The sequence below is a fragment of the Aphelocoma coerulescens genome, chromosome 12 (assembly GCF_041296385.1).
Source record: "Aphelocoma coerulescens isolate FSJ_1873_10779 chromosome 12, UR_Acoe_1.0, whole genome shotgun sequence".
Classification (NCBI taxonomy): domain Eukaryota; kingdom Metazoa; phylum Chordata; class Aves; order Passeriformes; family Corvidae; genus Aphelocoma; species Aphelocoma coerulescens.
This window is the reverse complement of record NC_091026.1, coordinates 18,011,373-18,029,410: the sequence shown is the minus strand read 5'-3', so window position 1 is coordinate 18,029,410 and position 18,038 is coordinate 18,011,373. Positions and strand designations below refer to the sequence as shown.

The window sequence follows — 18,038 nt, the reverse complement described above, 5'->3', positions numbered from 1 at the left end:
GGAGGTTTGGTGCAAGGTGCTTAGCATCAATCAATCAATCAAACAGTGTTGCCAGTGCCTTTTCAATGCTAGCAGAGCTGGTAAGAGCCATGTTTGGTGGTTCCTCTGGTGCCAGCCAAGCCTGAGTGACCAGAAAGGCTCAGCCCACATTAACTGCAGCTGGAATCTCCCTCCTGTTTGAGCACAGGGATGATCTGGCAGCATCCCAAAGCACCCAGCCTTTGGATGCTGGCGCCTCTCAAACTGGCTAAGGCATCCACAGAGTGCTCAGAAACCCATCCCTTGAACAGCCCCGATTCAGTGGGAGTTGCCCGCACGCCTCTGGGAGCAAAAACAAGCACTGAAGTAGCAAAGCGTGTTATTCCAGCAGAGCAGAAACTGTCAGGAGTGCCCCTGCTAGGGCTGCAGAGGCAGGTTTAATGCCTCTTTTGATACACAGCAGAAGCATTAATAGGAAGCAAGGAGCATTTATCAAACACCTGAAGCATTCGCCTCTGTGCAGCTGATGGGAGCCACCTGCACATGTTTATGATATGTGTGCCCTTGCCGGGAAGCAAAGAGGGGTTTCTTCTGCAAGGAAATGGTGTCAAAGCTGCAACTGAGTGTGTTGGGCTCGGGCTGATCTTGGATCTGTGTCCCTTGGGCTGGGCAGCGTGATGGGACATTACAGTGAGTCAGTGATGGACTGTGAATAAATGGCCAAAGAAAGAACAGCACAGGCTGGTTCTGGAGCCCCACTGAGCAGAGAGCAGCTCTCCTCAGGTGTTACACCAGGCTGACTCCCTGGGCAACAAGGGGAAATCCCAAACCAGGGATGAATTTTCACCGCAGCAGCTGGAATGCTTGCACTCACATTCCTTAATTGCTCCTTTTCATTTTCCTGTGGGAAGTAGTAGAAAACTCCTTCCTCCTGTGCCATGTGCCACTGGGGAGCTCCCAATTTCCCTGTGCAGCTGGGAACGTCTCTTAGCAGTGCCAGGCATCTCACCCCCACAGCGTGGCCCTTGGGTACCCATGCTGTGGGAGATGGGAGCTGCAGGGCCCTGGGGACCTGCAGGGCTCTTGGAAGAAGCATCTTGCAGATGTCATGATACCAGCCTGATCTGCACTGCCAGCTGTCGTGTCCCCAGACACCTTCCCTGTAACAGGATGTTGGGGGACAAGTGCCACAGGAGCAGCAGCACCCACAAGTGCTGGGGATGGTCACCACGTTTGTATTTTTGCTGCTCAGCCAAGCGTCGAGTTCCACAGCTGCTCTCTAGACGTGATTTAAAATCCTGTGCACACGTTATTGCCATTCACCAAAAGGTATTTTGACAGGGCTCTGTGATACACTAATTAGAAACAGTCACTTAAAATCCACATCTGAAATGCGTTGTGGAATTGAGGTTCAAGGAGTGCAGGTTTGCTACAGACACCAGATTCCTAAAGAACAATTTCCCACACCTAAATAATGATGTTTTCCATCATGTTACATCCATTAGCTATAACTTGGCAGTTGCATCCATCATAATATGGTATTTCAGGGAAATAAATGAGTGTATTTTTCTCTGTGAGAACCAAGGCAAAAATATCTCTCTGCTGAAATATTGAGCAGGTTTATACAGTGAGACCAAGCACAGATTCCTGCTCTAATACATTGATTCAGCCATTAACATACAGCACAGACTAGTCTGCTTTCTCCTAATCCTGTAACTTCAAAACGAACATTTTCATAGTTACTTCTTATTAAGGTTGCTTTCAAACCATGCAATCAGCTTTCCAGCAATGTTATTAAACAATATCATGACTCTGCCAGAACCAGCCTGTATTTGTGGCTGTTCCCAATAGCTGAAGCGCTTTTTAGTCTCCTTGTCTTGGGAGCGTGTTGGCTTCCCTTTCGCTTTTTAAAAGCATTTCAACTGAATTTTCCAAGTTCTTTCCCACCATACGTATGTGCCAGCAGGTCCCTGATTTTCTATTTCCAGAATGGGGACTCGGGTAGTGCATTTCAGGAAGAAGAGTGACACAGTTCCACACACATATGCTTTCCCTGTTTTCCCCGTGCTGTTGATGGGAAGAGCATTGACATTCCCGTCGTACTCCGTCAGCGTCACTTCTGCTTTGCGTTGGAGCGGGATGTGCTGCTCCGGTGGGATGAGCCAAGGAGGAGGAGCAGAGGAGTGTTTTGCTGTGCCCCGAGCAGCACCCCTCACGTGTGCTGCCCGGGTGTCCCTGGGTGCCTGTCCTCTCGCATTTTTCCAGCTGTAAACTGGGAATGCAGGCAGTCCATCGTGAGAGGGATTAACAAGCAGCTGGCCGTGCTGGCAGCACAGGGAGAGCCAGGTAAAAGCTGCACCTTGCCAGGCTGAGGGCTTCCCCAACACCTCCGAGGCTGGTGGGATTTGAAACGGATTTACCACCCCTTGGAAGAAGGAGAGGGCCCATCTGGGCTTGATTTAAACCTGGCCCAGGCTGTAGTTTATCTGCATCCTTGAGACTGCTGGTGTGAAACTGCTCCTCGTCTGGGAGAAGGAAGAGGATAAAGCAGCGGCTGCCGGATGGGCACTGCCTGTCCCCTACAAGCCCCTCTCCCTTTGAGGGATGGTGCATCACCTGCCAGGGTGCAACTGAGTTGTGGGTGAGGTGGACAACACTGAATGGGAATGAGCAATCAAATATACCACTCCTTCCATGCTCCAGCTCCATAATCTGCCAGCTGGGAATCCTTTCCCTGAAAAACAGGGGTGAAAAAATGCTTTGGTGATTGGGGATTGTAGTGGGGTGTCACTCTATCTTCCTCTGGGACTGACACCCAGGCAATGTTGTATGGAAACAAGTGTATTGAGGGATAGAGAACCCTGGGATGATTGATAAACAAACCACATACAAACAACACAGACTTTGGAAAATGTGCCAGTTAAAGATTTCCAGTGATATAATCACAGGATATTTAAAAAGCTTGATTCTCAGGGAGCCTAATCAAAGGGCAGCTCCTGAACCTCAGCTACAAAGCGAGACCACATGCTGGAACAACATGAGCACTAATCTCAGGCTTTAATAGACTACAAGAGCTCAAAAATGCTCCTGGGACGACGGCAGCAGACACCTCTTGGAGCGAGTGAGCAGCAGAGAGAAACAGGCTCTGGAATCAGCATCTTCCTCTGTTCCACTGAGTGCTGATACAGGAGATGGGGAAACACCAACGGGATCTTCTGTTTCCAACAGTGCAGCCCCCATTGATTTCTAAAGCAATAAAATTGGCCTTTAGTCAAGCGCTGCAAAGTTGCATAAAGCATATTTGATGGATTACACCTATCAAAACTTTTAGCGAGAGGAACAGTTACAATTAACAGGCTACGAACAGGATCTTCTCTGCAATTTTTTCCTTGACATCATCAGTAATTACCTGCACTAAACGTGCTGCTGCTGCATGGTGGGGGCTTGTCAATCAAGAGGCAGCTCAGACCCAGAACATCATAAATTTGCTGTCATAAACCTTGCTGCCAGATTGAGGGAGAAGCACTGACAGAAGGGTATGAAGTATCTGCAGGGCTTTGCACCCCTCCTTGTACCCTTGTGGTTGAGGATGAGGAGGGAAATTACTCCAGGGCTGTGCCTCACACACCAGCTGAAAATGCCAGTACTTGCAGCTCTCCAGAAGAGCCATCCCACAATTACCTTATGTGAGCCTGGCTGTTCCCTCCGCTGGAGAGATACAAGGTTATTAAGCAAATATGATTAATGAATAAAAGAACCTCTGGCATGCTGGAACGAGGCTCTGAGGCCTGTTGGGCTCCAGGAGGATTCATCGGCTTGTGCTTTGGGAACTGCGTCAGATTTCTGCAGTAATATGATTAACACGCTGTGTAATGGGCTAAATCCATCCCAAGCGTCCCTCCAGTTAAGCCTCTGTGTGGACACCTGGGATGAATTTGGCCCTTTTACAGTGGATTCACTTGACAGAGCTGGAAGAAAGGAGGGTACCGAGTTACTGCTACAGCTGGGAAGGAGGATGGCAAAAAGGATGGAGAGGAGGGATGGCTCTGGAAGGGATCCAGACCAGCCCCTGCCCTCAGCACCCTCCCGAAGCACAGGAGGGTGGTGGGTAGGAGCAGATGTGTGTGGAGCCCGTGTGCCTGCTCTGCCGTGCCTGCCATCCCCACGGACAGCTGCCACTCCGTGGCACCTTCCAGCCAAAGTCGTGGGAGCTGGCCACGCACTCGTCTGCCACGTGGCGCTGCCATCCCCAGCTCCAGAAAACGAGGAGCTGCCAGACCTCACCGGCTGGAGGAACGGGAAGGATGGGGAGCGCTGCCTTCCTTATCTGCGGGGCCAGATTGCGAGCAGCTGTGGGCAGATAAAGAGCGATGGAGATCAGCTGGAGGAAGGCGTTTGCTTCCCCTGCAAAGCAAACTCGCTCTCCCTTTTCCCAGTGTACTCTGGCAGCAGCCAGGCTGGCTTCTGGGCAGGGAATCTTCTCTGCCGTAGGGGTAAGAGCAGGAGGGTGGATGATGTAAGAGCAGGAACCTGAGTGACTGATTTCAGTTTATTTGCAGAGTACTGCTTTATCTCGCCCTGCTGGGGCTGCTGCTGCTTCCTATCTCCTGCAGCCCGGGATGGGTGTCCCCCAGCACACTTGTCAGGCTTGGCCACAGGTTTTGCTCCAGTACTGGAATGCTCTTTCATAGGTAGGCTCTGTCCTGCACTGCATTAATTGCAATATGATATTTCTTACTCGTTCCAATGTACCTTCCATTTTGGGTAAGTTCCATATTTTTGTGCTGTTTTAATAATTTCCAGCAAGTACCTTTGTTTTCCAGCCTTGGATAGTTTCATCTGTGTGTTCACTGTGGTCTCTTACAGTTCACTTTAGTCTCGTAATTCCTGAGCAAGGATCCTAGTCTTTAGAGGAACTGCCTAGAAAGGGATTAATCACAACCAGACCTTGTTAAAATCCCGTTGCCACACCAATTCCCCACACTTACAGAACCTGACCACAGTGTGAAAATTGATATTTATGCTGAGGAGTGTCAATGCACTGGCTGTGCACCATTTCCTGATTTACTGTCCCCTGGGGTTTGAGCTCTGGGGATGCCAGTGAGATGTGCTGCTCCATTTCCAAGCCCCCAAAAATTAAATAACTGCCCACCTGGGCCCTTCAGCACCAAATGTGATCAGCACATTAATGCTGCTGGATTCTGTGAATGAGCAGCTTCCAGCTTTATTGCCTGATCTCTTGCAGCCTGATTCCTGCAACTTGTTGAGCTGGATGAAAACAGTAGCAGAACAGCCAGATTTTGCGATAGGGATTGAAAATCTGTTTTAAATTAATTTCTCTCAGCCTGTGGTCTTCCTCCGTCCTGCTGGATAATGGGGGACAGCCTTGGCACATCGGTGGCAGATTTCCAAGGAGACCCAAATCATTGGGGAAAGTTTTTCCAGAGGGGACATGCCCCTCCAGGATTCCTGGGGACCCGTCTTTTCCTTGAGCACCATATCCCATGGCTGGCAGAAGAGAGCTCCTTCCCCAAGGTCTGTGATGGGTTTCAGAGTTTGTTGAAACTGATAAAAATCTCTCTTAGCTACCAGGATTATGACAAAACAAAATAGAAATTTTTGTGATTTTCTCTACAGTGGAAAAACTCTGCAAAATAAGTGTCTGTTGGCTTTGAAAGTCCCTTGCTCCAATACTCTTACCAGATGGCTGACGGCTCACAGGGATGTGGCTGGTCTGTGTCTGCAACCCTTTGGCTCCCGCGGAGACGTGGCTGTTTTGTCAGGAAAGAGCAAGTTCTGCCTGAGATCATGGCTGTGGCCTCCGGGGCTTTTTGGGGTGCAGGAAGAGAGAGTGGGAGCTCCGCACACCACACCTGGCACACAGCCTGCCCGGCCCCATGAGACACCCAAGGCACTGGCGTGGACAGTTACACCCTGCAGCTTTCCCACGGGGCGCTGCTGTGGCCTGGAAGAGCATCTTCCCTAAAAGGATGCCAAGGCACATGCACTGGAGCAGGGGCAACGGGTGCTGAGAGTTCTAATGGTCCTGGCGTGACCAGTAATGGATCTGTTAGCGTAGTGTCTGCAACTGGGAAAGACAGGCTTATTTCTGTACCTCCCAGGAGACAGGCTGAAGCTATTATAAAGTTATTAAGCTATTATTATACACAGGTATTAAGGCTGAATGAAGAAGTCAAGGGATAGGAGGGCATACAAAAGGGAAACCTCAGAGGTGTGCAGCAGAAGTCAGGGAAAGAGATGGTGAGGCATTTGTTGTGGGAAGGGGCTGGTGGATCTGTGGGATCAACCAGAGCCAGAGGAGATAAACTGTAAGTCACCTCTGAGCTCTTGACAAGGTGTGTAAAGCATTCTCTTCTGCCATATGGCTGATTTGTCAGGATTCCTGCAGGGAGCTGAGCCAAAGAGCCCTTGTGCTGAGGACATCCTACTCACCAGATCACTGAATGCTGTTGTGCTCTGCAGCATGAGCAGGGACCAGCCAAGCTCCAAAACCCAGGGAAAAGCCCACTTGGGATTGCATTTGTTATGGGCCTCTGCAAGAATTATGTCATAGCGTGCAAAGCTTGTGTTTTTGGTGTGAGCAAGTGTGCAAAGCCTGTAAGGTCTGAATTCAAGCAGCCAGCTGGAGGAGGGCAGCTCAGTGAGAAAGGAAGGTCCCTCAAAACCCAGTGTGGGTAGTATCCCTGATTCACTCAGAGCTTAGAAGCTCTAAACACAGTGGGATACAGGAGCTGGATCTTTTTCCAGCAATCCGAGCATCCACCACAGGGAGCAGAGCCAGGGCTGTGACACACGAGTGCAAAATGTTAGTCAGAAAGGACAAATGGAATGTGAAAAACCACCAGAAACTCCCAAAGTGGGTCAAATTCCTCGATGCATCTAACAATAGATGTAGGACGGGAAAGACAGGGTGGATTCGGTTGTGTGCCCTCCTGTGCCTCCTAAAATTTGGGCTGCACTGCGGGCCTGAGTCTGTGGTGGTGAAATTCAAAGCAGGTGGCTGAAACTGTGGAAGCTGGTGGCTCCAGCTCTGCCTCCTCCACCCGGGCCTGCCTGGCATAATATTATCTTCACGCCTGAGCGAGGAGGACTTGGCTTATTAAACTTGCAAACCTGCTTTGCGCTCGCCCTTGGGTATCCAGGACTGCCGGGTCTCTGGGGCAGGATGTTCTAATGCTCCTTTTATGCCACGTCTACCACAACGAGGCCTCCTTAATTGGCTTGTGGTTCCCACCAGCACTGCCAGCACAGAGCGAGCGATGGAGGAAAAGCTGCCAGGCACAGCTCCCGCTCGGTGTTGGTGCATCATTAGCTCACATGTTGTCTCTCTCCCCGAAGACAAACATGCTGTGTAGCCAAAAAGGTCCGTGGGGAGGATGCACAGCACGATCCAAGCACAAGAAGTAGGGGGGCACATGTAGTTTTAGTCTCCCTGCCCCATTTGGTTTCTCCACTCTGCCAAATCTCAGATTTTCAGTAGTATAGGAGAAACTTGCAGTGAAATATCCTTTTATTTTTCCTCTCTGTTTTTAAAAGAACATCCTTCCCCTTCCTTGCTTTAATCACTTTAAAACAACCCTGGAGGAGCAAGACTTGGGAAAATAAATGTGGGAACCAGGGGAGTTCTTGAACTGTTAAAGAAATCAATATAAATCAGAGTAACCTTGCCCTGATGTCTTCCTTATCACCTCTGAAGCTCTACCTGCCTTTGTCTAACAACAATCTCAGTTAATTAGATAATTAATCTAATTATCTAATTAGGTGGAATCACTAATAGCTATTCCACCTAATTAGGCCAGTGGCTGTATCTCAGCGGTAGTGGTTCTCTCTTTCTGGCTAACCCTCCACCTTCTGCCATGCCTTGAAACCAGGCTCTGACACAATTCACAGCTCTTTGTTTGCTTTAACCAAAACCACCTGGAAGCAGTTTTACATTTTTTACTCAGGCTTTCCTTGAATGAAAGCAAGGTGGCCAGTTGGAAAGTAGAAAAGGAAGCTCTCAGAAGATTAATTTTTTAGCAATGAAAGGAGGAAGCTCTTCATTGTTTTAATTCATTCTCCTGGTGTAAGATTAATTTTAGCTCTGAACACAACAACCTGTTATGAATTGATCCTAGGGAAGTATGTTGCTCTGAGGCTGGGGAAACAACTTAAGTAGCTTTTTCCCCCTTTATTTGGACAAGTTTAGCTAACTCATGGCTGCGCTCCTAACTACAGTCTCTTCCCCGCAGAAATGCGGATTGTGCTCCTGCTGCAGCTTTCCCAATCCGCCCTCTGTGTGACAGCACGAGGGAGCTGGCAAGAATTAAAACCAGCCTAAGGCCATCAGTCCCCTGGCAGCAGAGTCCCACTGCTCATCTCTGCAGGGATGCTGTGGCTGGCAGCCCCATGATGCTTGGTTTTGATCAGCACCTCTGTCCCTTCACGAGCTGCAGGTGCCTTTGGGGCTGCAAAGCTGCCATACGGCACTCCTGGGTTTTCTTTCCTTTAATGCCTAAATTGGATTTAAGGGCATTTTTGTGCATTCCAAAACAAACCAACATCTGTCTGCAAAACAGCCAGACTTGGGCGTGAGAAGAGATGGATGTGCTCATGCCTCACACCAGAGCTCTGCTTTCCTAGGATGCCACCTTACACACCATGAAAAGCCATTCAACATCTGCGTGGTCACGAACTGAGACTCTTCCAGCCCTAGGATTGTTTAATGGCTCACTCCATCCATACCTGTCACCAGAGAGCACTGCTGGATCCCCTCTGACAGCTTTAGTGGGCACAACTTGGAGCACTGCTCTGGTTGGGCTCAGAGTCACAGAGTCCGTGGGAACCCTGGCTGGAGTCTGGATGAGGTAAAAGGCCCAGGTAGCTTCTGCAAGAGCACTTCTGCAGTGAACCCCTTCTCTCACCTGGAAATGCTTTCTTCCTGTAGTGCTCTCAGCTTAATCTGCTGCAATAGCATCCAGATCTATAATCTGGTTCTGGGGAGAGTCCTGCTCCTGCCTGGCTGGAATAATGGGCAACTCATGAATCCACAGCTTTTCATTTTGCTTTTTCTGTGTTTTGGGTTTTTTTTCTATGTGTATATGTAACTGAAGCACCATAAAATGTCTCCTTGGGGTAGTTGGATTTTTCTTCTAAAAAAACAAATTCGATATTATATATATATTTGAACTGCTTGGAGCAAAGTTGTCTCAGCATTCTCATTTTAAAACCCCCATATTGAGGTGTTTATTACAGCGTCATGAAAATTCACATTTAGTTGAAACTTGGCAAATGTTTTTTGGCTTGAAGCAAGTTTTCTTTTGAAGCAGTTTACTATTAAGTGTTTAAGGGTTTTTTTTCCCTTTCTCTCTATTTTTCTTTTGAAAAAGCAACACCTTCCAGAACTGGGTTCAGAAGCAGAAGGCCAGCTCTGCAGCAAGTGCGAAAGCTGTGAGTTGAGCACAGAGCTGAAGCCATGTGCTGCAGCATTCATGCTTTTTTTTTGACATCTGTTAAGAGAATGGGAGGAAGAGAAATCAGCTGTACTCTCCGAGAAAAGAGGCTTTTTAGTTGTTGTTGTTTTGGTGAGTCCTGAGTAGCTGCACTCCCACCAGATGTTGGTGATCCCAGAGCCAGCTGCACAGAGCACAGCATCTCTGCCTGCCTGGAGCTGGTGCCTTCACACGCCCCAGAGCAAGCCAGATCTGCTGTACCTGGGTGACAACTGAGTGTGCAGCAGGCTTACTGTTGATGTGTGACTTAGATGTGTATCGAACAACAACATTCCTGACAGGGGCTGGGATCATGTTGTTACAGTTCCAGTGGAGTAAATGCAGCTACTGCTGCTCTGGTTTGTGCTATGGCCTCAATATTGATGACACAGTTTGTACTTCGCTCTATACTCACAAGTTTTTCTACTTTTTCAGGTGTGCAGACTCATTTTTTTCAAAGTCAGGCTGTGCAGGTAGATAACCAGGTTTAACCAGGTTTATGCAACCCCTGTTAGCAAACTGCACATCCCACAGAGCCAGGAGCAGGAGTCACTGGTGGGAAATAGCTGTTGCTGCCCAGGGGAGCCCAAACTCCCACCAAGCAGTGCTGCCAAACTCCTCTGCCCCTTTTCAGCTTGCAAGCTGGGAGATGGGTGAGGATGAGGATGGCCAAAGCAGACAGCCAGATCTCAGGCAGCACATCAGCAGGACCAGCCTTAGTGGCCTTGTGTCTATTTACAGAGCTGGACAAACATCTCGAGAGAGAGCCAGGACCTCTCTGCTGCCTGAGCTGGTTCCTGAACCCAAACAGGATGGCTTCTGAGATTCTGAAATACTCTGGACAGGGCTGATTGAGTTTTTTCCCCACTTCCAGTTTCTGGCAGCAGCTAGAAGTGGGAGTACCTAAGTCTCCAGAGTGAGCCTGCTTTCTCTGGCTCTACCTTGCAAACTCAGGAAGTTTGAGGTCTGATAATCACCCTTACCTTGCTTATTTATCGGCTTAGTCTCCACCCGAGGGCGTTCCCAGTGCCCTACCTGAGCTGGCTTTGCTCACACCACTGTGCTGGCTGGCTGCCACCGCAGTGCTCACTGTGGTAGGAATACACAGCGTTGGTACTTTTGGTCCCATCCTCCTGTGCTTTTTCTATTTTTGCTCTCCTGTTGAAGATGTCACAAAATTGTGGTTGTGTTGTGGAGATACCAATGGACTGCCACCATTTTGTATCACAGACAGGACAAATTCACTGCAATATTTAAGGTGCCTGGCTGGAACACCTGCAGTTGGACAGGTGTGAATTTGACTTTACCTGTACCGGGGCTTTTCAGCTCCTGCCACAATGCATAATTCACTTAGGTGATTGAATTGCAATGTTGACTTCCTCTTCCCTCCCTCATGTTATCCTAATATTTTTAAATATATCTTATTAGAAGTTATTCTTTGACACTGCTCCCACACATCATTGCCATGCAGATGTTACACAGATCTATTGACCATTTTCCACTTGCTGTGTTTCCCCAGTCTGTCCAGCAACTTTGTGTCTTTCCTCATCGCAGGCTTCAATGTTCTACAAACAGCGTGGACCTAGGAGATCAAGGTGCTTTTTCCTAGTTGCCAGCATCTAGCCCAAAGGGGGAGGCAGATTTGGAGATGTTGCTTGTTTCTATGGATAATAATCAATAAGACCCATTGGGGAGACAAGTACATACATCACTAAACTTTGACCTCTGCTCTCCAGATCAGTCCCAAGATGCCTATTCATATGCTGGTGACATCCAGATTGCGCTGTTGCCAAAGCCTCTTTGCTTGGGAAGGGATTACAGATTTAAATTGCACAGCCTTTGCTATCTGTAGAGTATAGCACACGGGATGCTTAGCTAGAGCCTCTACTTTTTGTTGGCTTTCTTTTCTACTCAGCCGAGTTTTATATTTAACGCTGTTGCATGCAGAGTGTTTTATGCCTCTCTACCTTTCAGGCTGTTTTTCACTTCAGTCTGTCTGGCATTTTAAGGGTTTACAGACCCTGGAGATTCCTGGCACTGGCTGTTGCTTGCATATTGCTCCTCATCTTTCAGACCCTTTTTCTCCTACATTGCTCTTCGGCAGGCTGTTTCTGATAGAAAGTTTTTGGCTTGCTGTTTGAAGTTCCTGATAGTCGGCATTTGATCACTTGCTAATTCAATTCTACAACTTTTTCCAAGGAAACCATGAAAGACTATCTAAAAATATATTTTTTTTAAAAAAAGGAAGAAAACTTTAAAAAATACCCTTATTTTGCTGAATACAGGAAGTTTTAAGTTTTCTGGGAGGAAAAAAACCACATACCAAATTTAGAAGCAAATCAGAGATCCCAGGATGTTTGAGAAATCCATTTCTAGGCACAAAAGCTGGATGAAGAGTTTTCTTGTCCCTGTACGTCTTCCCTTCCCTTGAGAGAATGTCTATTGAAATCTGTTGGCTGGGAACAAGCCAGATGAGATTCTTTAGTGTGGGTGAGTGAGAAGGGAGAGACAGAACTCTGGTGATAGCAGTGGGGTCTGACCTCAGCAGGGTGACAGGGGCAGAGGGACTGTGAGCTGCTCCTCTGGGTGATTCCTTCTGCAAGTGATCGAGGTCCATCTTTACATTGAGTGCCTCTGCTCCTCCCACTGCAAAGCTGTTTCTGTTTTGTGTTCCTCTGAAGGTTAGAAACAGATGTCTAGTTTCCATCCCACATGTCCAGCATGGATCAGTTGCACTCTTCATTCTTGTCTAAGAGCTCTTTCATTGCTGCAATGTGCTGCCTCCTTCCCCAGTGTATTTTAGAGTGGCCATATCTCCTCCTTTGTTTCCCCATGCTGAGCAAGTTGAGTTTGTAGAGACTCCTTTCATTAAATAGGTTTTCCATTCCTCTGACCATCCTAGAAACTCTTCTCTGTGCTTGTCCCTGCTTGAATGCATTGCAGAATTGCCTGGAGAATTCCAACAAGATCTCTCCTGTGCACTGTTCAGTGGCAGTAAAGCTCCTCCGTCTCTGTTTATTGGTACTTCTGACACCCCTACTCAACATTGGCCTTTCTAGGAGCTAAGTCACACCAGTGGCACACAAACACCTGAGACAGGTCTTCTTCCTCCTGTGTGCCACACCACTGAGCTCCTGCTCCAAGTGAGAAAGGCTGATTACAAGCAGCCAGCTGCCAAAGTCAGTAACACTGTATTTCATCCCATTTCCATTTTGCTCTCTCAAAGCTGCTCTCTGCTTCCAGTGTGACATTCTGCTTCTCATCTTCCGGCTATAAGCACAATCCCTCCTTTTCCTAATGGAGTCACTAAAGGAAATATCAAGTAATGTTCATCCCCAGGCAGTTTTACGAGGACCTCGACCAATGATCTCTCCAGCTTCTTCTTGCTTCATCCCTTGCCCACTTTGCTATCCTTGTGCTCCCAGCACAGCTAAAAATATCACATCTGACCTTGCATCCAACTCATTCCTGAAGTCTGGAAAATGGAACACTGTGTGGTAACTTCTGCTTATCGTTTCCCCACCCCCCAATTATCAGTAAAGTCTCTGAGTGTCCCTGTATGAATCCAAAATGGTTGTTAATTCAGTACGTTTTGCTGGAGCGTGCATAAATGTCTGTGTTGCACCAGGGCCATCCATCAGCCAGCTATGTGTTTACACAATCCCTAGCACAATGCTTTTCCCAAAAAGCTTATGAACTCAGCCTGGGCCACATAGTCAAAGATGTTGTCAAGTGCTAAGTGAGATTTCCAAGAGTAGTTTCCTCCTGACTTCTCTCTGGAATCGGCACCCAAAGCCGATGGCAGTTAATGCTGTGCTTTGAAAGCAAGAGAGGGTGCAGTTGGTTGGTCACCAGTGCCTCTGGGCAATGCTTGTTTTCTGGTTTGGCATTTTATTTTGTGCTGAAGATTTCCAGGCTTCTGAGCACAGGCTCCTGCCTCCCTTGCCAAGGATGCTCTTATGTATGGCAAACATGCTGTTTTGTGTGAAGTCTGCTGGCTTTCACACAGCCTCTTTTTCTTCCATCCCTGGATAGTTTCTCCTCATGCTGGAAACCTGTGGAGGCTAGACACATTTAACCCTCTTCAGGAGGACACAGTGAAATAAATGCTGGCTGTTAAGGTGCTCTTGTGTTGCTGGTTCACCATTTTTACCCACAATTTCCAATTTCCCTTTCTACCCACTTCTACTAAAAGGTGCTAATTGTGTGGTGATACGCAACTTCCCTGCCCTGGAGAGCGGCAGCATCACTTCTGGTCCTTTTAGGTCTGGCTAAACTAATAGAGAGATCTGTGTCCTGAGCCTGATTCCAACTCCTATATAACAAATTCCTTATTAAATCCACAGAAAAGTCATTTACTAGTGGTTAGACTTTGGGCTGTTCAGGGCAGCAGTCACTTCTGAGAAGTTACGCACGTCTGATGCAAAATTACAAAAATGTGTATTTACCACAGTGACCAAGGGGGCTGAGAAGCTCAAGTTAATATTTATATTTGGCATTGAACTCTATACACAAATAGTGACTTTGGCTGGGTGCAGCGTCCCCATTTATTTTTAAATCCTTTTATATTGATGGTCCAGGTGCAGGGAATTACCCCTGCACTCTTGGCACCCCAGGTTTTGGAGATCTCACTGTGCTGAAGAAGCTGCCAACAGGGTGTTTATCTCAGGAGTGCATCTCAAAGCATCCCTGGACAGCTGCTCAGGGGAGGGTATGGACTGTTGGGCTGTGGGTTTGGATTCTTGCCTGTTTCCAGGGCTGAAGCAGGGAAGCAGGAGTAGCTGCGATGCCGTTGGGGTGAGGAGGATGCTGAGCTGCTGCAGAGGGGGAATGATGCTCCATCTATCTCACCCCAACATCTCCATACTGATATGAAGGATGTACTGGAGTAGTTTGCTCTGGATCTCCCAGCACAGGCTGTGGCTGCCAGGTTGGCCCAAGAGTTTTGTGGCCCGTGCTGTGAGACTGCCTTCCCTGCTGCCATGTCTCTTGTGCCCTGAAAACGGCTGCAACCAGTGTCCCTTTACAAGGTTTTTTTGTCATTAAAAATCCACGTGGAGAGGGAAGGGTGTAAAAAGAAGTGTGTTAACAGGACCATCTCGCAGATGGGAGTGCTCTCAAACAAGCACACATTTGGCATCAATGAGAAAGTGGCATCTTATGGAGGCTAGGGTGGGAATTCCTTCAGGTGGATTTAGCACCTCCTGAAAATCACTGTGAAGTTCAAACCATTTAGCTGGAATTGAAAACTTGTGCCATGTGGGAGCCTAGAAATTCACTCCTTAGTTTTGAAATCCAGACTGCTGGAGTTAAGCAGAAGTGTTAAATAGCTTGCCCAGGGCTGCCTGGTGAGGACACGAGAGCCCAAACTCCATTAAAAATCCTCAAATGCTCAGAGGGGTACTGCCTGTACCACCTCAGTGAATTTTGAAGTTGGCAGGATAACTCACTAATATCAGAGTTTTAAAAAAAATATCCCCACCAAGGCACTTGTCCTTTAGTTGGACTGTATTTTCAGACCTGACTTCTGCCAGTGGCTCCTGTCTTGGGGTATTGGTGTCTGGAGAGGTCAAAGGGAAGTGCTGCCTGCAGGACACAGCATCCCAAAAGCTCTGGCTGGGCCAGCCCATCGGTGGCCACGGCACTTCTCTGGAACCCTCCATGAAGGAAGAGACCCCAAACTGTGGCTCGAAGGGTGTTTGGCAAACTGGAATGATCACCTCCTGATGGATGTACGGGATTGAATGAAGTCATGCTGTGCTTGACTTGCCAAGTTTTTAACACGTGATGTTGAAAGCATTATTTGTTGAGGAAGGAAGGTTTCCAGGGGAATTGATAACGAAGGATGTAGTAGGTTTTTGGAAAGAGAACAACTTTTGCTATGAAAACAGCAACCCTGAAACTTTTTTGAGGAGATGAATTGCTTTCAAAAAATGGGCCACAGGTCCCTGCTGTTTCCACAAAAATTTACTGTGTGCCTGTGGTGGCTGCCACTCAGCACAGAAACGTGGAGCTAAGGGAAACACCTGTGGCAGAAAATGGGAGTTGGACCATGCCTAAGTCTCCTGCTGAGTCAAAATTTCAGGGCTTTCTGCCTTTCTGTGCTTCTCAGGTTCTCCACTAACCTTGTCCCCACACCCTCCATTGTCATGAAGATCTGGTAGTGATTGCACACCAGGTCTCTGCTTACCAGACCCCACAAGCACTGCTGAGTTCCTGTTCCCACACAGATTCCCAAAGCAAACGTTACTGCTATAATCTAAAAGAGCAAAAATGTTTGGAAAACAGCAGATGCAATGGGAAAATGACACTTCCTACATGTGATAATTGTGCAACCTTAACTCTGCCCTTGGAGTATGGCTGCCTCTTGCTGTATTGTTCAGGAACTTGTGTGGTGAAGAAAAAAGTCATTGGAAGTCTGTCTGGAAATTAAAGTGGTTGGTGGAGGTGCCAGCAAGGGTTAAATTACCTGGGCAGGGAAGCGGGGGCACGGTAGGGTAAGTGGATTACATGCAGCTTTTAAGTATAGGAGGTGACTCTGTCAGCATGATTTGACTTAAAACGGGCATCGGCAGAGGGAAAACCCTCTGTGGCTTGTGAGTCCAGATTCCTAAAACTTTAACAGGCAGAACACGGTTATGTTGCCTCCTGCCATGTAGGTGCCTATCCTGCTTCAAGCCACTTACATTGGTTTGCTTTCAAGTAACAATTTTCTTAATTTTCCCCTTGTATTCAGCCACAGATTAACTTTGCTCAGACTGTCTCCACGCTCTCCCTGCAGCCCGGCTCACCACTCTCTCAGGTACAGCCCTGTTCAGCCCACGTCCCTCCTGTCTGCCCTGTGCCCTGCCTGGGGATGAAGTTTGCTGTTCACTCAGGGGAGACATTTGCTTGGCTTAGTCACCACTGAGAAAGTGGGAAAGCACAGTGGAAAAGCACAGTGAAAGAACGTCTGCACTGCAAGACATGTGGCTGTACCAACTTTTTTGCCTTCACTCATCGCCCCTTTCGCCATCCTTCCTCAGCTGCTCACGGCCCCCATCTCCTCCGGCTGCTGCTGCTGCAGAGGAAACAGCCCCGTGTGAAAGGGGCTCAACAAAGAGAGTGACAGCTCATGCTGGGGCACGTCACCATCCCAGCCTGTCATGCCAGCACTTCCACAGGCCCCAAGGGGCTGTGGGGAATCTCAGGGCAGGACTGCTGCTTTTTACAAAATGCCACTTTTTGAGAATGCCACTTTTTGGGGAACGCCACGTTTTGTCACCTCAGGAGTTTTGCAGAACCAACAGCTCGTGCTTGGTGGAGTCGATAGACCACTGCGGGATTGATGGGAGCATTTCTGGAAGCAGCACTACAGCAGCGCTGTCGAAACACCTTCGCCTCTGGGCGGGCCACTGCCCTGACCCCGAGCCTGAAGCCAGCTCAGAGAGGTGGCAGCCGAGGCATCCGTGAGGGCACCCGGAGCCCGTCCCCGAGGTCAGGGCACGGAGCAGGAGTTGCCTCGCGCTGCCCAGCCCCTCCGGTGCTCCCAGCGCAGCCACCGGGCGGACCAGCCGGCTCTGGCCGCCCTTCCCCTCACGGAGCGGGCCTGCCGTCCCCCGTGCGCCGCCGTCCCGCCCGCGGCAGCCCCGCTCCCCCGGGGACAGGCGGGCGACGAACCCTCCGAGGGGGCAGGGACGGGAAGGGAAGGGGCCACCCGCGGGCTGCGCGGAGCCCGAGCCCTCCCGGCGCGGAGGGGCCGCGGCGCGGGGGGGGCGGGCGGCCCGCGGGGCTCCGTGCGGCCGGGGGTGGGACCCGGCGGGGCGGCGCAGGGGGCGCTCCCGGCTCCCCCCCGCTCCCTCCCCGGCAGGGCCGGCGGCGGGGCCGCCCCCATTGGCCGCGGCGCGGCAGCAGCTCCGCCCGCCGGAGCGGCGCGGCGCGGGGAGGGAGAGAGGGAGGAGGAGGAGGAGGAGGAGGGAGGGCGCCGGGCTGCGCTGCGCTGCTAGTCCGGAGCGGAGCCTGGCAGCGGCAGGAGCGGCGGCGCGGGGTGCGCAGCAGCCGGAGCCTGCTGGACGGAGGCAGCCCCGTCCCCCCGCCCTCCCTCCCCTCGCCTCTTTCTTTGTGCGCAGGGCAGGGGCGGCCCCGATCCATGGTCATGGGCGACAAGAAGAGCCCGACCAGGTGAGCGGGGGCGCGGGGGCGGGCGGGGAGAGGCGGTAAGATGGAGGGAGCGCGGCGCGGCCGCCTCTGCCCCGGCCCCGGCCGAGGGGATGGCGCCGGGTAGGCCCCGGCTGGCAGCCGCCGGCGTGTGCTCGGCCGCGGCGGGGGGAGGCGGCGAGGGGCGCCTAAGATGGAGGGAGCGAACAGGGAGGGGGCGGCGAGCCCGCGCCGCCCCGCCAGGTACGCGGGGGGCCGGGGCCGGGGGGGGGGGGGCCGCGGGCGGGGAGGGAGCGAGGGAGGCTCCTAAGATGGAGGGAGCGTGGAAGGGCAGCAGGAGGAGGAGGAGGAGGAGGAGTGCCGGTGTCTCCCAGCCTGCCGCCGGTGCCAGGGCTGGTGCGGTGCGAGCGCAGCCATGGCGGCTCCGCTCGC

At 50.2% G+C, this 18,038-nt stretch overlaps 1 protein-coding gene across 5 annotated transcripts in view; it reads left to right on the top strand.

Moving 5' to 3' along the window:
• The first annotated feature begins 4,386 nt into the window (after positions 1-4,386).
• RYBP (RING1 and YY1 binding protein) overlaps positions 4,387-18,038 on the top strand; it is a 55,705-nt gene continuing 42,053 nt past the window's right edge. The window contains exons 1-5 of one of the 5 annotated variants that reach the window (XM_069027575.1): positions 4,387-4,472; positions 5,324-5,514; positions 5,617-8,846; positions 9,369-16,272; positions 17,579-17,630. In XM_069027575.1, the coding sequence (XP_068883676.1) occupies positions 17,599-17,630 (32 nt within the window). In that variant the 5' untranslated portion in view covers positions 4,387-4,472; positions 5,324-5,514; positions 5,617-8,846; positions 9,369-16,272; positions 17,579-17,598. Of the gene's footprint in view, positions 4,744-5,323; positions 5,515-5,592; positions 8,847-9,368; positions 16,273-17,578; positions 17,631-17,777; positions 17,850-18,038 lie in introns of those variants that run through there. The other 4 variants (XM_069027573.1, XM_069027574.1, XM_069027576.1 and 1 more) reach the window with 4 other exon arrangements.